At 36.4% G+C, this 22,592-nt stretch overlaps 1 protein-coding gene across 1 annotated transcript in view; it reads right to left on the reverse strand.

Moving 5' to 3' along the window:
- Positions 1-22,592, reverse strand: part of OTOGL (otogelin like) — a 91,371-nt gene that overhangs the window by 27,920 nt on the left and 40,859 nt on the right. The window contains exons 25-34 of the mRNA XM_064656903.1: positions 14,577-14,711; positions 13,956-14,102; positions 12,179-12,298; positions 9,970-10,086; positions 6,986-7,142; positions 6,412-6,438; positions 4,359-4,526; positions 2,544-2,822; positions 1,795-1,912; positions 522-601 (exon numbers count right to left, since the gene is read on the reverse strand). Coding sequence (XP_064512973.1) covers positions 522-601; positions 1,795-1,912; positions 2,544-2,822; positions 4,359-4,526; positions 6,412-6,438; positions 6,986-7,142; positions 9,970-10,086; positions 12,179-12,298; positions 13,956-14,102; positions 14,577-14,711 — 1,348 coding nt within the window. The remainder of the gene's footprint in view (positions 1-521; positions 602-1,794; positions 1,913-2,543; positions 2,823-4,358; positions 4,527-6,411; positions 6,439-6,985; positions 7,143-9,969; positions 10,087-12,178; positions 12,299-13,955; positions 14,103-14,576; positions 14,712-22,592) is intronic.

The raw sequence follows: 22,592 nt of genomic DNA on the forward strand, positions 1-22,592 counted from the left end.
ATATAAAATAAGACATAATATTAAAACTTAATTTTAATATTAAAAGAATACTATACCCTCCAAAATAAGCAAGCAATGTGGTATCATTACACACTAGAACTTATGAAATAGATGTTTTGAGTTTGTTAGTGGTGTCCCGCCATCTGAAAAGAATGAACTTTTTGCCACAGCAGTATTTCTTTCATTTGGGATCTTTCTCTTATATGTGTATAATATACTAGCATTATATACTCAAATACAGTTATCATGAGTATAACATCATGTCTAAAGGTTATATTTAACCCACAATTAGAGAAATTAAAGAACTCAGTTTTAAATGTAGCTTGTTTGAATGTAGAAGCTGTATTTTGGGAACGGACTGGGAATGGACTGGGAATTGAGTCTATGTCCCAGAGAGACAATCTTCAACAGAAAGATGTTCTGAAAAAGCACTTAGTTTTAAAAATGAACACTTGATTAAGCCTTTCCTGGGATCTCTAGAGTAAGGTACAATTTAGACCAGTATAATAAAATATACTTACAGTCTTCTGGATAAACACATCTATGTGTGACCTCATCGAGGATCATGTTTTTGGGACAGTATGGCATGCATCCTTCAACCCTATAAAATATTTTATAGTCAATTCTGAAGCCACAGTGGAAGTATAAATTAACTTTAAATTATTTTATTTGGCAAAAAAAAAAATCAAATGTCTCCCCATCAAAGCTCTGAGAACTTTCTAATGTAATGGCAAACACAGAATTTTGAGGCATTTTAAGGTCAAAACGTTATTGAACAGCACAGTTCTGTTTCTAAATTGTTAATAGTCAATTCTTTTGAATAGGCTGATGAACATGATAGCTGCTTCCACAACCAGGTGGAAGCTTAGTCCCTAAGCAGAAAGGTTTTCCAAAGAATGATGAATGTTCATTTGAAACATTAAAATATTTAGACTAACTCTATAGAAAGTCTTTTGTTGTGTACTTTCAGCAAAGGAGAGTGCAGAGAAGTCCATATATTCCCATATTTTTTCATTTTGGGGGAACTATTTAATAAGAAAATCATGGCATTAACAACCAGTGTGCCCATATGGAAAACACTAAGAATACAAACACAGAAAATTAGCAATATTATTAATATTCCAAATCATAAGCTGCATATGCCTAGGGAGGTAGTCTGAAATTCAAAATATCCTTTCTTTTCTAATACATTGTGCCTTCAGTTTTTAGGTGTTTTTTTCTTTTAGTTTGTTCTGGTTCCATAGATGCCAAGGAAGAACTGTGGAGACAAGAAATCTTGTCACTAAGACACAAGCTAATATCACCCGTGTAAAATCACTCTATGGCAATGACTACCTCTTAGTATACAAATTCCCTCCTCTCACAGGAGAGGGCGCATTACTCCTTTACTTTACCTACAGTTTTTGATCTCCGTCACATAAACACCAGAAAGATGTAGTCATTTTATCATCACGGGATGCTGGTTTAGGATGTGAATATAAATCCACAGAAGGAAATAGCCTTCATTTAACTTTATAGCTTTCTACTTAACCACTACCAGAAGCTAATCCTCTTGGCTAAATACTAACCCTCTTGTGTTGAAATATCGCATATAAACAGGAATATATACCGTGGGAAACAAGAGGCTTATTACAAATATTTTTATATGACTTGTGAGAGTTTCTCACAGGAGTGAAACTGAAATCTGGATGAGTAAAAATGAATTGATATTGCGAGTGCAGTAATCTTCATAAAGCACATGGTATGCATATTACAAAAACAATACAGTAGCAATATGAGCTTAATTTTACTTACGGAGGAAGGAATCTACATGCTATTCCTTCAGGATCGCTACATGTCTTAAAACAAGGATTGGCACAAGACTCATATCGCCATTCACAGATCCTTCTATAAGGCACAGAAGCACTAAGTTCTGAGAAAGAAGGAAAGGGTATTATTTATTGATTGTATAGTCAATCAACCATAAATTTATAGCTTTTTCTATACCATATATTGGTTTCAGACAGATGAAAAAATGGAAGCCAAATAGACAAATTCTTCAGAACTTTCAAATAGGTGAAATTTTGTTCAATTTCAAGTATTCTAGATTCATTCAAGCTAGAAGACACTTCAAGCTTCAACAATAAAAACAGCTACTCCTACAATATATTCTGTTTACAAACCTTAAAAATTAGTTGAAGATAGTGAAGACATTGTTGGTTGCAGAAGCAATACAATTACCCAATTTATTTAAAAGATTAAATATCTATATCTATAAATATCTAAATATCTATACATCACTAATGAAATATTAACATGCATCATTTTCTGACATGTGAATTTCGTTTTGAAAGTGTAAACAAATGAAAATGTAGTTCAAAGATAAAATGACCATCATCTGCAAAAATTAAAAAATAATAGCATTTTGAGATGGAATGAAAGACAAAGAAAGAAAGGAATTAAAAACAGGATAACAAAATTTGTTACTATTGCTGATGAAAGACAAGTGCTCTGAAGGCAAGCAGAAAAAGAATACTTATCCCTGGGGATTATGCATAATTTACCTTCAATGCTAAAGCTACTGAAATGTTTGAATTCTTCTGAATCATTGTACTTTGCCACTTTAACACTAGATGAGGTGAGAATGATGAAAAAGCCTTTTTTACTGTGCAGTTCAAAGGCACTGAGCCCTGGACTCCAGAGACCACGGTGGTGGAAGAAGGTGGCTCGTCTCTGAAAGGAGGCACTTGCCTGCCACTGTTCCAGCCCAATGGTTTCATTGTCATGTACATACAGAAAGTAGTTTGGTCTTTCAGCAGATTCCAGGGAAACAAGAGAGAGAGCTTCCAGAGGAGAAAAAAATAATAATTATAGTAAGATTTTCACATAAAACAACTTACAATTGAGATTAAATTATATATATTGGCTTTTAAGTGGCTCCTTTTAAACACCTGCTTTTTACAAAAAAATATTTCAGACTTATGTTACACAAAAGATGGTTGGAAATGCAGTGCAGAGTCTAAAAAAGATTGACCATATAATCCAGAACCAACAGGGAGCTAATCAGTTAGATCAAAACTACATTCAGCCTACTGCTAACAGCCTTCAAAATTATTCATAAGCAGACTTAGACTGGAACTTGCTCAAATTGGGAGTTTTTTCTCAAGTTTGGACAAATATCTGACAACTTAGGGGTACCCAAATTTCATTAGTAAATAACATCAAATTGTATGAACATGCTTGACTTCATCTTGAGGTCAGGGGGTTTTTTACATACAGTCATATCCAGCAATACAGTAAGAAAACCTGTTGCCAAATAAGAAACTTGACCCTCTATTTGCTCTGCCCATGCCAGAAATCAAAAGTGAAGAAAATTCTCTGAAAATGAAAGAACTTGATTTTTAACTTAAATAAAGTCTTAAAGTGTCTTTATTCTACATGAATACTATCTCATTCTTCATGGATATGAAAACTACCTGTGTACTGCACAGATATAATGAATATTTTACTTCTGCTTTACATCAGTTGGAGAATTGACAAGACTGATTTAATTCATTTGTTCTATGTATTTTTCATTTCAAAATCACATCTAAAAACCTAAGTTCCCCACTGAAAAAAATTCAAATGTTTTTAAGCTTATTTCACTTTCCTGTGAAGACAGACCTCTTCTACTTTGAGGGTTTGGGAATTTTTTCAACAAATTAAGTTATGTGAGAAAACAATAAAAAATCTATATTGACTTACTTGACACAAATGGCATATACGTGAAGAAAGGAAAATACATACAGAAGGAAAAATATTTAAACATATTTATTTTTGGCTGTATAGTCTGGGTAAGTCTTTGATAAGTGAAAAATAGAGCTTAGGAATAGCTAAGAAACTATCTTCTACATTGTATGCTTACTAACAATGCAGAAAACAGACTGATCATTCTAAGTTGCACATTTTCTAGTCCAGTGAAAGTAACAAGTAAGAAGAAATGATAAAGTAGAATTGATTTTACTGGAGACAAAAATATCCTGCATTGACCTTCAGTGTTGATAATTGCTATATACATGTGCAAAATTTTCCAGTTTTCCAGTTATACAAAGTAATTTTTTTTTCATAAAGGTATTTTATTCACTTGGTTGGATTTTTTTATATTTCTAAAACAGTCTTTGAGAAGTCAGCTTTAAATCTGGCTGCGAGGTTTTCTAATAGTAAAAAAAAAAAAATAAAAATTAAATTCCTCAGTTTTGATGTTGGCCTCTTCATCCTCACTTATTCCAATAACTAAAAATATCTAGACTATTTTGTGAGATTTAGAAGATGCTGCAAAAATGATTCATATAGTTTGAGATGTATATATTGCCATTAGCAAAACTGCTGAGAACACTTACATAAATCTTCATCTTTGAAAAGACCTGGAGTTATCATGAAACCGAAAATTACATTTCCATATGCTCCGGTTCTAGGCAGAGGAAATATCCTTCTACTAGATACATTAGCCCCAATAATTGTGTCGTTTGCTCCAAAACTTGCCAAAATATAGGGTCCTTCACCAAGACCTAAGCGAAGAAAAATCAAATAGAAAAAAAAATCTTCATTGCACCACAGAGCTGGTCACTGATTCCACACCCCCAAAGAGAATCAGGAGGGAAGAACTGAAAAAATCTCATGGGTGGAGATAAAGACAGTGTAATTTGGTTTGTTTTTTGTTTTTAATGAAGGAAAGAAAAAGAAACAAAGGAAAACAATTGCAAGAAAAGTGATGCGAAAAACCCAATTCCTCACCACCAGCCAATCAATGCCTAACTGGGCCCTAAGCAATATATGTCCCAGTGTATTGGGTCTGGCTGAGCTGGAGTTCATTTCCCCATAGCAGCCCTCACAGTGCTGTGCTTTGCATTGGTAGCCAGAAGGGTGTTGATAACACACCAGTGTTTTGCCTACTGCTGAGCACAGCACCAGCACTGTAACATTCCTTTCTCAATCAAGAGCAAGATCCTGGGAGGGGACCCAAGTAGGCCAGCTGACCCAAACTGACCAAAAGGATATTCCAGACCATATGACAACAGCTCAGATATAAAAGCTAAGGCAAGGAGAGGGAAGGCAGGGATTCATTATCTCCCACAGCTGCATGTGTGCTGAAGCCCTGCTTCTTGGGAGTGGCTTCCCATGGCTGCTCATGGGAAGCAGAGAATAAATCCTGCTGTCTTTCACTTCGCTTCACTTTTGCGCACACAAGATTCCACTTTGCTTTTGCTTTAAAGAAACTGCCTTATCCCAACCCATGAGTTGTTTTTCCACCTTACTCTCTCCCCTGTCCGGCTGGGAAGGGGAGTGATAGAGTTGCTGGGCGGGAACCTTGGCATCCAGCCAAGATCAACCCACCATATCCAGAAAACTTCCCTCACAGTTTTTATTGCTGAGCACAACATCATATGTTCTGCAACATCCCTTTCATCAGTTAGGGTCAGCTGTCCCACCTGTGTCACCTCCAACTTCTTGTGCATCCCCAGCCTGCATGAGAAGCAGCATGAGAAGCAGCAAAAGCCTTGATACTGTGTAAGCAGTAACTAAAACACCATTTTCATCATGAATACAAAATATATCATCATATTAACTATACAAAGAAAGTTAGCTCTATCCAAGCCAAAACCAGTACTCCTTCCTACTTTTTCACAGAATTGTAGAAAAGACCTTTAAGATCATTAAGTCCAACTGTCAACCTACTCCTACCACGATGTTCACCATTAAACCATGTCCTCAAACATTTTTGAGTAAGGTAAAATTCCCCGCTACAAAGTAATTGTGGAAATTCAGTTATACCTAGGAAAATCTACATGCTACTACTCTACTGGGCCAGACAGGAGGAGAAACAAATAATCTCTATATGATGCTCATTAAAGGATGTAAGTTGCTAAAAAAGATAAATTAAAATTCACATTCATATCATTGCATTTAGTCAAGTTTCCCTTTCCTTTCAACATCTTGCTCCCTACAAAACATGTGCGCAGTATCCAAATACTAGAGGGGATGACACAGGAGTTCATTTTATTAAATCAGTACCACTCTCATTCTAAGGTACTGTTCTTTTTAGAGTACAGTAGTTGTGAGACTCACGCATACATCCCAAAACATATCAATTTCAAAATATTGTAGGTCCCAGTTCTGAAATTTACAGTACAAGCATAAGCTAACATCCTCCTAGAGCTTCTCCCTGACTTCAGCGATATGCTATATGGTGGATTAATCCACCCACACACTGAACATTATGAGGTTTTTATTTGAGGTATTAGGGATTACTAAGATCATTCAACACAGCTGGGCCACTGACCTTTACTTATTAAAAATAGAAGCAATGTTAAAACTACATACATCAACTCCAAGAGAAAGCCCATAAATTAATTAAACTGAGTTTTTAAGGCAGGAATATCAAATACTACATACCTTGATTGTAATATTCACAGTCATAAGCTAAAAGAAAAAGAAAAAAGTACATTATTTTTACAAAGTAGCAAGGGAATCCATGCATATTTGCATCCTAAAAAATGTAAAGTTCACTTTCAGCAGCGGAAGTTTCATCTTCCACAAGATATTTCAGCCAAGGATTTTATTTCCTTAGGCTTTTGTTCAATGACATACAGCTGTATTTCAGTAGATGTGCTGGGACAGCAGACCTGAAGCATGAAATATTCTATAGCTAAGAACTCTTCTTGATGCCAATGAAAAGAAGAATGGACTGGATCTCTTTGCAGCCCTACACGGAGCACTGGATGTACCCCAGATCTGTTACAAAGGTGCCTTTCCAGTAGTCTCTGCACTAGCACACCCTGAGCACAGTCACCCCTCTTCAGTAAGACAGCAGGGTGTATAAGGCTAGCACAGCTAACACACAGACAGCCTGAAAAATGTGAAGTACGTTTATTATCCACCTACTTCTGTCATATTTGTCTAATTGGGCAGCAAAAAGGCCAGAGGCCTCAGAGCTGAGCTCTGGTGCATGGCCAGCCCAGATACACACCACAGAGCAAAGGAGATCGCCAGTGGATTGCTGCTCCCTGCTGGCAGCACTTGTGGGCATAAGCTGCAATACTTGTACACAAACACTCGCAGTCCCCACCAAGATTGCAGTTGCATGTATCCGTGTGACAATTTTTGATAAAAGAAGTCACATCAATCTGTAGGGGGATAAAAAAAGAAAGAGAAAAAGAGGTTATTTAAATGCATGAGCTGTTTGAATTTTTGTTGTAGCATTTTCAGCAGGAGTTATACTTCTGGATTGACTGAAAGAATCAAACAAAAAAATAAGGTATTTTCCAAAGTTTGGGCATATTCTTACACAAAAAGTACTGTTTAAATGATCAGCTTATACCTATGTTACATGTCAAAAGAAAATTTCAGCCAGTGACTACCAACAAACTTGTCTGTCCACACACCTGCTGTTCATCAATTTTGGATAGTATATTGAAGATGGATGTTCTGCTTTTTTTTATATGGCAAATACTGCCATCTATAGTCATCCTGTCAGTTTTGCATGAAAAATAACAAAGTCACAGCTACGGCTATGATTACCAAGTAATTAAAGTAATAATTTGTAGAGAGGGTTTTGCCCAGAGAAAGAAAGCTTAAGCACACTGGTGACATTTTGCAAAAAAATACTTCTGCACTTATCAAGATTTTAATATAATTTTCCCCCAAAACTTCATTAGATCAGAAATCCATATCCTCATTCTAAAATACTATCACATTATTTCATGGTTTTACATGATACATTGTTCCTTGAGTTTAAATCATCATTTTTGTAATGTTGAGCAATGTTTCCAAAACAGTGTTCTTACTCAACACATGAAGTGTTTAAAGCAATGCTTTTCTTCAGTTTAGTCTCTGGTCTAGCTCAGCTGCAAAGCACTCAAATGGCACACGTCAGATTACAGAAATACCATCACAGCAACAAAGCAGCACTTATCTAACACAGAGGCAGCTTCTCAGCTGGCAGCTGCTAGAAGCTGTCAAGGACTTGATCAAGATTGACTTTCTGCCTTCAGTAGAGAGTGATGCCATTTTGCTTTCATTCTTTTTCTTATTTTGAAAACAGGGATACCACTGAGAACACGGAGAACACACACGAGCATTAGTTCCACTGAAAACAACTGCAGTAGCTATGCAGGAATCACTAAACAGCAGATTGGCTTCAAAGACCTCAACCTGTCTCTCGTGCCTGCAGGACAGCATCTCTCCATGGGTCAGAAATATCCTGCTGTTGTGACAAACTGGGAGCCTTAGGTCAAAGTTCTTACTGAGCTTAGGAATCATGAGGAAGACCTTTTTCTCTGCAAGTGTTGAGGCTCCTTAGGTTCTGCTGAATTCAGTGCTTAACTGGGCAACTGCAATGCATCAGTTGCTGCCAGCCAGAAATGCAAGATTTTTGTCTCCCTGAAAACTGGGTTTTCCAGCCTGAGTTGAACTCTGAGGCCACGTGTCCCACAGGCAGGAGCTTCCCTCCATGCACGGCAGGATCCTCCATCACCCGCAGAGCAGGAGCAACAGTAATAGTGCTGCTCCAAGCACATCTGAAACCCACATCTGTTTTCCATCCTTTCCATGCCCCCAGTGTCAATCTCTGCTTGGGCTTTTTCCTTGGCACCCAGTTCTCCACCCCTGTAGCTAGCAGTCTTCTGCAGATGCCCTTGATAGGAGGTCACTTTACATTACATTTGCAGGAGCTGTATTTTCACATGCTAATAAATAGGTTTTAAAAACACATGAAAGATGTTTGCTTTACAGGCTGTCCCATAGAAGATACATATGTATGTGTGAAAATACTTGACTATGTTTTGCACCTGACATATATTTTTTAACATAATTATGCTAAATTTTTGGCATAATGTTTTCAAATTTTCATCACAACATGGATAAGCTATAGAAAATGAATATTCAAGAGGAAACATCTTTCTTTATGAGTTGTGATAATACAGCTTCTTAAAAACTCTCAAAAGTTCCATTTTTATTTATTACTTGTCACTTCTAAAATACACTCATCACTATGTTCTCAGGCACATGCTCAAAAAATTCTTTACATAGTAACTTAAGTCAACACTAATAAATCTCTTGGGTTAAGCTACTGCAACCTCCTACACAGGCAAATGCCTAACCATGTTGATATCAAACTTCAGTTTTGAAAGTCAGGAGGTTCAGCCACGACATCTAATATTAAGTATTTAGTGTTAATAGTCATAAAGAAAATAAGAGACTGAGATAAAATGTTTTAGCGGTTCTTGCTTGCCCAGGTGTAAAGAAGTACCTAAATACCTTTGGGAAGCTAAAACCAGAAATAGGGAAAAATGTATAAAGCATGTTTCTCATTGATAAAAGGTGGATTAAAATGGAACAAAAGATTACCACAAAAGCTGTTGTTGTCCCCATCTTGTCTAGACTGACCTAAGGACATTCTTGTAACTCAAGTTTCAGGCTCAGCCAGGTGTTGGGAAAATAAGGACACCAAACCTCAGAGTTTTGATAAAAAGCAGATGATGAGCTGTCCACTAATTAAAAATATCAATAGCTCTGAAGCTGAAATCTTGATTTCTCACATTTTTCTATATTGAACAGGATAATTAACAAAATAACACCATTTGAGATAAGCTGTAGGTACATTACACGTTTAACTTTACATACTTAACTTTAGAATTCTGCAGTATATACAAAAGCCTTAAAAATTTAGCTACTGTATAAATAAAAGGTATGAATAAAATCTAAAGAGAACATGACTTTCATTATTCAGTCTACTAACTCACAACTCCCAGTTATCACTATTATGAAATAGGCTCCAGTCTTGAAAGGAATGAGGAGCTCTGCACAAACACAGCCCACCCTCAAAGAGATACTTGCAGGGCTTTGCTCTGTATCCTCCCTGACATTCAGACTGAGGGGAATGGCAAGAAGAAATTAATTACTGTAATTTTATTATTTTCATGACAGAATATCTTGGATATTTAATAAACTTACCACATTGCGACAAGGTGCAAAAACATCACTGTATAAAACTGAGCATTCCTTTTTGGCATAAGGGAACTTGCTCTGATGTACATCACATGGTCTCAGCGTTTCATTTGGGCTCTTGCACTTGAAAACAAGCAAAAACGCCACAAATATTTTATAGTTAGGTGTGTTTATCACAGACTCAGATACACTATAGTATCATATAATTCAATACTTGCATAATTGGAAAACAAAAGTTTAAATACTATCTTCTTCATCGTCCTCTTTCCCTGATTTGTTGTTATAATTGAAAGCGTTTTCACAAAAAAAGAATCTTTGTGTTTTGTTTTGAAGTACTAAAATGTTCCTGCTGTCTGCTCAGTGCATCAAGACAAAATGTTTTCTTTGTGACACATTATAATCATTACCAGAGCAACCAACTGTAACATCACAAACAAATACATGGTCCAAATCCATCCTGGGTGGTTTTGCGCTGACTTTAAATGGAGTCACACTGCAGATGGCTTTAGCCCTGAAAGTTCAAATAAAGAAGCAGCAGTAGGAAGGGAGCAACCCATTAAAAAAAAAGTAGAATCAAAGATCATCATGATAACTCAAAAATGGCTGAGATACAACTCCCTCACTTAAAGTCTCTCTTCAAAAAGAAAAACAAATGAACAGAACAATATAACAAAATGACACTCAGCTCAGAGAATGTGAGTTCATCCATGCTCTCTTGGTGCAGCAGAGAAGCCCGGGAGGGTGTAATGATGAATCCATAGGCATCACTGGAGTGTCCCGAAGCAGCCTTAGCTGCAGTGCAGTTGTCCACCTACACTGCCCTCCTGTGCAGTTGCTCAGACATGACTGTGAGGGGATGGGGTGCCACTCCCAGAAGGGAGAAGCCCTGAAAGCATCCCAGGCTTCACAGCGCTAATGCAAGCATGATTGCCAGTAATAGAACTGGCTTCTAGGCCTCCAGCTATCAAACACTCCTTTACAGTACAGGATACATCACTACAAAGGCCAAAGGTCCTTTTTGAAAAAATCCCTGAGGCCTACTGCAGGGCCAGATGAAGTATCTGAGCAGAGGCTACCAGAGAGGTCCAGGCTGAACTTAGATCCTAAGTGCTCCGGCAGATACTGAGATCAGGAGATTACACAAGATTTAACAAATACATATACATATATATATATATATATATGTATACCCTAGAAGTTAATGTGCTATGCAAACACTACACACTTTTTTAAAGCAGCCACTGAACTGATAAAATGGCAAAGAAAAATTCGCACACTTCATACTCATTTGTTTATCTACGACCTTCTAGATGAGCAATATAAATACCAACACTACACACTTGCCTTGCTTGCTCACACAATTTAAACATTTTATGTAGAACAAAACACATTCAAAGGGAGATATGGAGGCAGAAAAGCCTCAAAATCATTATTCCAAAGCATTCTTTCATGAGGCAAGAGATATTTCTTCATCTTCCTGCTGTGTCAAGGAGATAATAAATTAAAAACTGGTTCTGACAGACATCCAAAAGGAGTGTTTTATAAATACTGATTTTTCAGGAGGTTCACGAGGTTATAAAACTTTACATCATTTCAGCACAAATGAAAAAAATACCTATTCTTCTGTGTTATAAAACCCAGTTGCATCATCCACTCTCTACAGTCCCCTTTCTTCCCGTCAGAAACCAAGTTTCCATACTTGCTGTGTCTGTTGCTGTTCTGAGCTTTTTCTTCCCATCCCTTCACCACCTCTGGTTTTTCAGTTTATTAAATCATTTTTTTTCGGTGTTCAGAAAGAAACTTTTTTCCAGATCTTTTTTCCCAGCGTTCAGGTTCAATTTACTTTCAGTATCCTGGTGCCTCTAACACCAGAGAAATTACATTTGTTTCTAAAACTGGGATGAATCAAAAATAACAGAAGCAATGTACCTAACTTTGTAGAAAACTGAAATCCAGACAACTATGATTGTCTTACATAGGGGAAAACATATTCTTCCCTGAAGAGATTTTTTGCTTTCATTTAAATTCAGTATGTGTTTGCTACAACATAAGACCTTAACACATTTCACATCTACAGACATAAAAATTAAAATATCCTCTTATGCAGTGACCATAAGTTTAGAAAATATCTGTGCATCATTTGCTTATACCGTGCTCACTTATAAATTAAAATTATCATCTTTTTCTCTAATGTTTTACTGGACACGGGACTTACCTGTCCTAATACCCAGCTGTCTCCAAACACCTGTGCATTTCTCACCTCCATGTTGTTTGATGTAGTCAGATCATTTGAAGTATATTTGTCAAAATTTCCACACAAACCTGCCAATTTACCCTGGAAGAGAAGAACAATTTTTTTTCTTACAAACTGACAGTCAATAATTGGTACAATTACACACATGGAATGTAACATTTTTTAACTGAAAAAGCTGAATGCAACTCTGACTTATACTTTAAAAATATATGACACTCTGCTATTCTTACGGTTCCATATTGCAAATATCTTATTAAGAGAAATCGGTGGATTTCTTCTTGTTTTCCAGAACCTGTTCTTACTGTCTGCCCGTGAAAATGGACTGGAATCTAGTAATAATTCTTCTGAAAGCTTAGTAGTGCACCCAGTGCAAAAGTCAAAAGTTCAGGTGAATTACCTCATGATTGTGAAGTCTGACTAGTTATTAAACTTGCTGCTTCTAATTTTAGCTCACAATAGCAAGAACATTTGTAGTAACAGTTATAAAAGAGACAGCTGCAGATTTCTGGTGTTGGGCATGTGCTGCTGATGGAAAAAGTATATATACATGCATGCATATATAAATATATAGGAAAATAGAAATTTCTGCACAACAGTCAAAAGTAGAGTTGGATTTCTAAAGTGCTGTGGCTCCTGCTAATAAATTCCTTTTTCTTAAGGTCTGCTGCAGACATTATCTAACTAAACTGCAGTTTCTGGAAGAAACAGTCACTGGAAACAGAAAGAGCTGGAATTATTTGTGTTCCTGCATGCAACCTGTAGAACTCACCTCCCTGCTAGCTTACTGAAAAACAGGAGATTTTTTTTCTTTTCACTCTGTGTATTTATTGATGATAAATCAGCTTGTAGGTGAAGTAAGTATTTTATGGCTATTTTGACAAAAGCCTATAATAATTTTGCTTTAATACCACATTAGATGGTCATTATAGCTTTGACTTACACTTTGAAAAATCTGATACTGTACTCTAGCATAGCATGCTTTCTTTTCTTTTGCTGAAAGAGCCCCATCTTGATACATGTGTTCATGTTTGAAACAAAACAGAAATGTAATTCTGAAATGCACATATAAGGTTATTCTGGCAGGACCCAAAAACTGAGTTACAGAGACACCAAGATAGATGATGATGTAGGAATGGAAAAGAGAAGAGCAACTGGCAAGAGACGGAGCCTCGTATTCTTCCCTGAATCATGGCTGAACCCTGTCTCAATATACCCATTAGGTTTAAATGTCAGTTTTTGTCAAAATCCTTTCCTGTGTCTTGTCTTCTTAAATTAAACCCAAGATATGACTACATCTCTTCATCTCAGAAGCCTCTATTACATCTCAGGGTGCAGTTCCATCATCAATCTAATCCAATCTGTGCTATAAACCTGCCGTCTTCCCCCTCACTAGATATGGAATTAAGAAAACATGCAGTGAACTGGGTAACTTAAAACTAACTCTTCCTTCCAGCCCCCAAAGTATCTTTGAGTCAGAGCTGAATCCCTGCTTGTCTCCAAGGTTGCAACGTGTGGAGCAACAGAGTAAACGTGCATGTAGGAACCACTGTTTCTCTTCAGAAGCCACGTTCTCCATCTCTTCTTACCTGGGAAATGCTAGCAGCTGAACACCACGATAAACAGCTATATCACTGGGAAAGCTAGTCTTGAAGAAAAGACAATCACAATTATTCAATAAGAGATCACATTAGTGATATAGAGAAGCTACACAAAATCTCAGATTTTTATTTTGGCTCACCTTCCACTGAGGTCCAACTTTAACATGCATCATAGTCTTCTTATCCCACAGAATTGTAATGTCCTGTTCTGGAAAGTGTATCACAGTATAATATCCAGCCTTCCAAAGCTGATATTTAGATTTGTTTTCCTGTCCCCTTAAGGTCTTCTGACAGAAATGAATATTAATTAAGATCTAATAAAGTAATTCTACCAATGTATACAGCCAGTTATCTACAAAGTGTATATTGAAGAATACTTGATCTTTAGCATATAGCTGAATCAATATTACTAGAAATGTTTTTTAATACTTTGATATTTTGTCTTTTCAATTTTTCAAGTTTGCTTTGATTTTTTACTTTGGTTTCTCTTTCAAAACCAAGTGGAAAGAAACTCATAAATGCCAATATGTTTCAACTCCTTGTGACTTTTGAGCAGTCTTCTTTGTAGGACAGGTAGAACTTGAAAAAAGCAATGAAAAAAAAAAGATGTGTCCTGGGACCTGCTGCTTTATTTGGGCCTAGGCACTTGTATTATACTAACTCAGACTGAGAGACGCTTTCCAAAAACATGCTCCTTTAGAGCTGTAAATTTGCAATGCTTATCTTAAAGGGCAACCCAAAAAGGAAAGAAATTAACTAACCTGCTTCTCAGAAGGTTCACTAAAATAAATCTCAGTGTCTCCAACAGTGATGAAAACATTCTTTGAGCAAACGATATCATTGTCAAAGCACTTTTTGTTTTGAGCAATTATAGATATATTTGAGTTATCTGTGCTCTGCAACATTAAGAAGAAATCATGTTATTTGCAGATTCAATTGCATTTCACTTCTGCAGATTTATTCTAGGCTTACCATCACAAAAAGATGGATAATTTGGTATTCCCACATTTTTGAAATAAATTTAAGAAAGTTACCAAACAAGGAAATGGATTTTTAAATTCAAAGATGAACCCACAAACAACTCAAACTTTGGAGTTAAACACAAAGAGCCATTATGTTCAGCTGTGACTCCTTTTCCTGAGGACTTCACAAACTCAGAAGATCAGCCTACCTCTAAAATAAGAGTCTAGTTTAGGCTTTTAAAATGTGCTTATACATGGAATTGAATATTTATGGCTCAGTGCAGTTGTCAAAATTGAGACATGCTATAAAAAAAGCTTTATTTTTAAACCAAGGTACATGAGATCAAGCTGTTTTCATATTTTTAAAACCAAGAATCCTACCATCTGTCAGTAGTGGATAGAACAGTTTTTGTACCTCCACCCATCAAAATTCACAAAACCATGAGTCATACTCAGTGTTCTTGGAGGGGGCAAAGGTTTCTGCTGATATTTTTGTTTGTGGGGTGTTGGTTTTTTCTACATTTAGAAGATTTGAATACTTTGTCGTCTTTTTATTTACTGGTATTTTAGTACCTAAAATTCAAATCTACTACCTTCCTAACTCCATACCTCTTGGCTCTCCAGCCTGTAAATTAATTTTGAATTCTAGGCACAAAAAAAAATCACTTTTGTACCTTGGCTTAATATGTCTTACTGCTTCTGTGGTTCTGTGGTTCTTCTGTCTCCTGCACCTTGGTGCAGGAAAAATGTATTTTCAGAGTTGATAACACTACCACAAACAAAACCAAGGTTAACTTACTCTTACTATTTCTTATTTTAATTTGCTTTCCAGTTCATTTCTGTACCAATCCTTGCAAATCAACAAGCAGCTGTAACTATAGAAACTACTTGAGAGAGTTAACTTCATAACATTAATATGAGCCAATAACAGTGCTTCTGATTCTGGTTTAATTTTTAATGGAATTCAGTCCTACAGTCATCACAAACCTGAGACAGATATGAAATAAAAAAGCTGTATATCTCACCCACCAAGTCATCTAGTCTTATATGGGACACTTGGGTAGTGCTGGGAACAAAGATGTTTAAACTCCTCTTCTTACTCCCATGGTCCTTTAGACACTCTCCGAGACTGTGATTTGATGAAACTAATTGCAGGTGCTAAAAGCCATGGTGGGCAAGATGGGAATTTCCCTGGTTCTGGGAACTCCCCTTGGCTCCCACCATTCCTCTTGGAGAGCTCCTCTTGGCCATAATGGGAGGATCCCTTGCCTTGGTTTGTGCCCACAGCATTTCTCCCCAGAGCTTTGCTCCCTCCTGTGGTCAACGTACTCCTGAAAGGTGCTGGCTGTTTACTCCTAACCACTCCTTGCATTTGCACCCTTATTTTTTCTTTTTTCATCAGAACTCAAGAATTAAAAAAAAAAAAAAAAAAATCAGCATATTTTCCTCACCGGTGAGGAGCACTGCATACAGAAAATACAGGTGCTATAGGAAGCAGTTTGTATGTTTTTTCTTAATAAAGGTCATAGTGCCCAAGCTCTCCGAAGAACACTAAAATAAAACCAAACCCAACCCCAGATGACAGAAAGTGTAGAGGTATTTTTTTGCCACACAGAGGAGGTGTTACAGTTTTGCTGCCCTTAGTCTAGGATGGCCCACAAGCCAGAGGTTGCTGCTACTTTGCATAGAAAACACTCTACAGCAGGCATGAGCTAATGCAATGAACACAAGGTGTGGAAGACTGCCTGCAAGCTCTGTGTTACTCTAATGCCAGGGCTTAAGAAATAGATGGTATTTGTCAGTAGTTAGCTTGGAAGACAATAGTTACAGTGAGTAGAGTTAGTCACTACCTGCTTAGTGGTAAGGGGGTGTAGGAAATCAGCTCTCCATGATTTAGCAGGGGAATTCAGTTTAAAAGTATTGAAAGCTTCAAGGTAAAGAAAAGTTCATCTATTCCATTCTGTTGTAAAGTTGTTTTAGGTTGCAGTCAGAATAAAATTGGTCACAACCTTATTGGGAAATACACTGTGTTTTAATTAAGCCAGGCTCGCTGCATGAGTCAGTACAACAATTATTCCCCTCCAAGTCAGGTAACAGCCCAGAGCATTTTTGGATTTATTGGAGGTGATGTTGTAAATTAAAAAGGAGACAATCTCATTAGTTTTGTAGATAGGATACAAGCTGATACATTTTGTATCTGGCCAAATGAAAAGTGAACAAGGAAGCTACCTCCCCACCAGGACTCAGTACAGAGAAGGACTTTGCTTGCAGTCTCTGGGTCTATTTGATGTCTAAGACATTGTGGGCTCTTTTCACTGCAGAATTAATTCCTCTTCAGTTAACCTAATATCAGCAAAAGGGGACACTCTGAGTTAATAGGGAACATTGTCTTCACTGTAAGAAAAGACATGGAGGCCTTGATTTTAAATAAGGATAGTTAAATCAGGCTAATTATCCCACAGTAAAAATACACCTTTTTTGGCAATGAAGACAAGTCCTTGAAGCAGGAGCGAGTAGCTGTATTAGCTATGCTAATTGAAGCTGCTGCCTGTGCCTGACAGTCCAGGCCAATCCCTTCAGCTGAACAGCATCAACATACTCAAGTCAGAAGTTTTTGTGTATGGTTGGGATTTGAGCCAAGGGCAAAGCTGAGTTATATTTCAAGTTAACTCTGCAATAGAGAGAAGCCCGGAGCCAGGAAGTGTTTTGCTGACCAAAGCCAGAACAAGGAGTCCTGAAGACATGTGAAGTGCTTCCTTACTTGTAGGACTGCATGATGGTGTTAAATTACTAGAAATGATGCAGGATGGAAATGCAGAGAGACAGTGGTGGTGGTTCAGTATAAATAAGCCAGACATTTAAGAAAAAAGGGCTGTGCATTAAATCCTAAGTAATCTATGCTTTCTCTTTTTCTAATTAAACGTTAGACCTAAACCCAAACACAAAAAACATCATTATGGATTACAGACCCCTTACGGCTCAAAGCTTTCACAAAAATATTTGCTCTACATACATACTGTTGCCATTACTTCCATCACAGTCTTCAAGTTATTCTATAACTGCTGCACATGCAGCCTCCTCTTTCAACAAATCAAAAATAAAGTGCAATTGAAATTGAGTACTTAACTACTGCCAATGCAAAAGAAAGGACTATTAGATAAAGTGAGGATCATCTTTTAATGTTTATATAAGACAGTGAAGTCTTAGGCAAATCTCAAGAGTTCTTAGGGAATGTAATAGTATAAATTATAATGATCGAGTTCCATCTCTCCAATCTGCACTGAATCCAGAGAGATATGAAAACAAGCGTTTGTCACTACCACTAGAAGAACTGCCTGAGTAGACATTTCTAGGAGCAGGTCTAATGAATAACAAGGTGGGGGGTTCTGTTGGGTTTGGGGTTTTTTTCTGCACAGCCTTTTTCCAAGGCAGAGTCACTCTTTACCTTTTTAGGTAAAATGCACCCAACAGGGGATGTACTACAGTTCATCATGTGAAACCTACTTACGCTGACAGAAACTAGAAATAAAATGGTTTTCCCACTGCAAGAGTATCTTCCCACGTAAATTACCATATCCAGTCTGTTCCAACTTAATGTCAGTTTCTTTGTGATAACACGGAGTTGCCAAGCAACAGAAAAGACAGAGTCACAGCTCTGGGCAGTCAGTCAAAAGCTCATTGTCAGTCCCACTTCTCAGGACATTCTTTTTCTAGACTTTGCTGCACTTTTTTTCCATATTTCTTCCTAGTCAAAAAAGCAAAGCACTGCTTTCCTTTTTCCTCTCTCTTTCTTTTTTTTATTTTCTTTTTTTTTTTTTTTTGGCAGTGCTTGGGAATGCTAGAGTTTATTTTTGTTATGATCCTTCTATTTCAATGTCCTGTTAGAAATTTTCTATCCCTTTTAACCAATAACAGTACTGTACAGTGTGCTTACATAGTCAAAATGCAGCCTGGGAGAGGACAATTTAAAAGTGGCTGTATTTATTTCTTTGGAAGTTTCATTAAAATCTCTAACTGTTCAGCGTAAATACTCATTCCATTCTTAATACCCCAATTTACCCATTGTTTTTGGTTTGTTCCCTACAATATACTAACTTGCAAACTAGATTGGACATAAAGGCATCTAAGGACATACTGGAGATAGATTAGTCCTATCTTCCTTTTGTTTTAATGACACTTTAGATGTTTTCTAGCCACACAAACAAGTGCGAAAAGCTCTAAAAATACAGAAAAAATATACAGTAATTTAAAAAGTAGAATTTGCTTTCTCCTTTGCACATATTTCAGAGAGATACTCTAAGCTCTGTTCAGACCTCACATTTCAGGAGATTTTATGGAAAGTCAGAATTACTTTGGTTGTTGTTTACTGGGCTCTGAATTTCTTCTGAAGGAACTTAACAATTGAAACTATTACCTCTAGTAAGATTGATCCTAGGAGAAGTAAAACATCTTAGCCCAGATTTAGTGAGCACTTAGGCATAAATATTTAATTGGTTTTGGAGAGCAGGAAAATGCCTTGGCACCTGACATGTACTTGCTGTTAGTTTCTTGTGCCATTATATTGGGGACTTGATTGCCAGATAATCAGTAAAAACACATTAATTATGCAAAACTTATTTTAATTTACACCAAGAAGCATCTCTTATTGAAAGACTTCTTTTGTTTTCCTGCTGCACAAATTTCTCCTGTACCTTTTCAAAATTATATATATACATTCCATGTAATTTTATTTCATCCCTGCTTTTGCATTCTGCACAAATTTGTATCATCAAATGTTCTTTCCCATTAGCTATTAAAGCAATGGAGCAATATTACTTGGAGTCAACAGATGGCACTGATACACATTGTCTCAGTTTGGGAAGAAATCCACATGAAAGTTGGGAAAAATACTACAGGAAAGATAGTAGGTGATCCTTTTACAGGAGAGAGAAAAGAGAGAAAAGGAATAGTAATAATATTTTTTTTTCCCACTGATGTTATGCATTTCTATACAAGTATTAAAAAAAGAAAAAAAAACACATTTAGGACCCAAGAACCTAACGACGAAATTGCTTATGCACATGCACATAAATTTTCTTTTCCTCCGCATCTACATGACTGCAGATTATTTTCACCTAAAACAGGGCAAGGAAGCTTGCAATACACTTGTAAGACATGACACATTTTTAGCTTTTTAGCACAGTTGAGTAGAAATGGAGGAGTGCAACATCATTGAGTAGATTCACTGATGAAATGTCAAGGGGAGTGAGATTATTCCAGCTACTGACTCATCCTCAAACAACTTCCAGATGTTTGCTAATGCATCCATGACAACTCTTTCCTATTTCTTTAAAAGTGACTTCTGAAAAGGATACATCTCCAGCAGAATAAACTGTCAAAAACTCTAGAAAGCTGTATTACAAGCATGTATACACACATATATGTATGTATACAAGCAATAGGAAAAATATAGTATTATATAATGTTTTCTTTATTATACATAGGTGGTTTTGTAGAAGATTTTATTGCAATATAGACTTGTTGGATGTTCTGAGGTTTTGTCAACAATGAAATACAAATAATTTTTTTAAATCTACAGCTAATAATGAAAATAGATGACAGCAAATGTTTTATTTTATCTACTTAAAATAGAACCTTGTTCTAACTCAATGTTTCTTAATTTTGAAAAAGTTGATTAATCAGATAGAGATCACTGGAAATGTTTTGTTTTTCTTTTTTTTTTATTTTAAGAGAACCATACTAAAAGTTTTGAGAAAAGGTCATTTAAAGCAAATTTCCTTTTGTTTCATTTACCTATCTTTGCCAGCTTGTGTATCAGATTTGGCTTTTGCACAGGTCACATTACTTCAATTCCTGTCTAATTAAAAGTGAGACCGTCTGCAGATTAAAGATTTAGGAACATTTGAATATTTGTTTCCAAGTGACACATTATGTAACATGAGCTATTCTGAATTACAAATCGGCAGCACAGTTGGTGGTGTTAGTTTTAATATCTAAACATGTATTTTTATGGAACCTGTTAGTGTTGATTCACTAATAAGTGCAAGACAAATGTCAATATTTTATCATTGTTGGTTGTAAAGATAAAGTACAACATAACAGGAAAAAAAGATAAGAGCTCCAGAAAATTATGGCAGGAGCTAAAAAGCTAGAACTTGCACAAAGCTTTTATGCTTTTCAGTATAAAAAATGTTAAATGTGTTCATTTACACTGCTGAAGTTTAGTTCTTATACATTCAGGAAAAAAAAAAACAACCAAACCTCACGTCCTGATCTAAGTCAAAGTAAATTTAATTCACACTGACAACAACCAGAGACAGAGGCTATAAACTGCTAGGGAGCATCCACAGGTGACTAGCCTGAGCTTCCCACCACTTCAAACACAACAAAAACCTTCCATTTTACCACTGCCAACACATCATACAGCTTCCTGAAGCAACAGCACATGTTGCTGGGGTTTGTTTATTTTTTACTGTGCTGTATTATCAGCAGTCCACAAAGCTATACCCACCAGAGGTGCTCCAACTCAGGCAGTCATTCTTACAGGGAACTGCCTTTTCAGGCAGCCATCAGAGTAAAACATTTGAGAGTCAGTATAGCCAAAGGGCTGTTGGATGCAAAATCAGAAATTCAAGGCAAAAGGTTACTTTCTTCAAGCTCTGTGGTCACTAAATGGCAAGGTCCTCAGAAAGAAGATCCAAATTCTGAGTCACACAATGAACACACTGCCTCCAAATTGCCATTCTCATGGTAAGAAACTTTTCCCCAAGCCTTTCCTGGAAGCCCTCCATGCTAATCTGCACAAATTGAAAGAAGTCTTTCCTTTGTTGGAGAATAAAATTGATTCATTCACGGCATAATTTAATGGTCTGGAGAATCAAGTGGGGGAGACAGAAAGGCATGTAGAGGTAATTGAGTCTGAAATCATTGATCTGAAGAAAATGGAACCAGAGCATAAATCCATTGCCAACTGTAATCAGATCTTTTGCTCACAGAAAGAATAGAGCAAATAGAAAAACAGGTACAGCTGAACACAAAGATGGAAAGGGTTTGTTATTGACCCTTAGAGGACTTCCAGAGATCCAAGAAAAAAAGAGGGCATCCAGAAAGGTTTCCTCTGAAATTATGCGACTGATGGAAAGCAGACTATTTGTATTCTTCACAATTTATTCACAGTAAATAATATTTTCACTGAAGTGTAGTCTCTCTCTTGTTTGGACACAAATTTTCATACAACCTGTCAAGAAATGCATCATTATTTCTACACAATTATTGTTGCTATAAATTATATGACAAGTGTTTTAGGTGGATGTATTTTGGCACATCACTTACTCATGAAACTATTTGCTGGAATGTGGTTTGAGGATTAGATATGTTAATTGAAAAATTTAAGGCATTCTGATTGTAACCCCATGTAACAGTTTTATTTATATAATTTATTTATTTATTATAAAAGATGAAAATTAGAGTATGATGTCCAATTTTAATTATTTATAATTTCAAATTCAACATTATTTACTTTCTCATTAAAATTTTCAGAATCTATTCAAAGAAATCATTTGTCTTAACTATGAATAGTCAGCTTGACAATGTTAATTAACCAGGAACCTTCAACTTTAATCCTCCATAGGATGACTAACAGCAAGAAGAATGTATTTATTTTACAAATAGGTTATGAGAGAGACTGTGCAAAATAATGTTTAATTCTACAGGTTTGCCAATTTAATGGATCTACAGACTGGCTACCTGGCACAAATAATGTTGAAAAAAAATTGCACAAAAAATAACAGATATAATAAGGGGAGAAGGGATAAA

The sequence above is a fragment of the Pseudopipra pipra genome, chromosome 5, assembly GCF_036250125.1.
Source record: "Pseudopipra pipra isolate bDixPip1 chromosome 5, bDixPip1.hap1, whole genome shotgun sequence".
Lineage (NCBI taxonomy): Eukaryota > Metazoa > Chordata > Aves > Passeriformes > Pipridae > Pseudopipra > Pseudopipra pipra.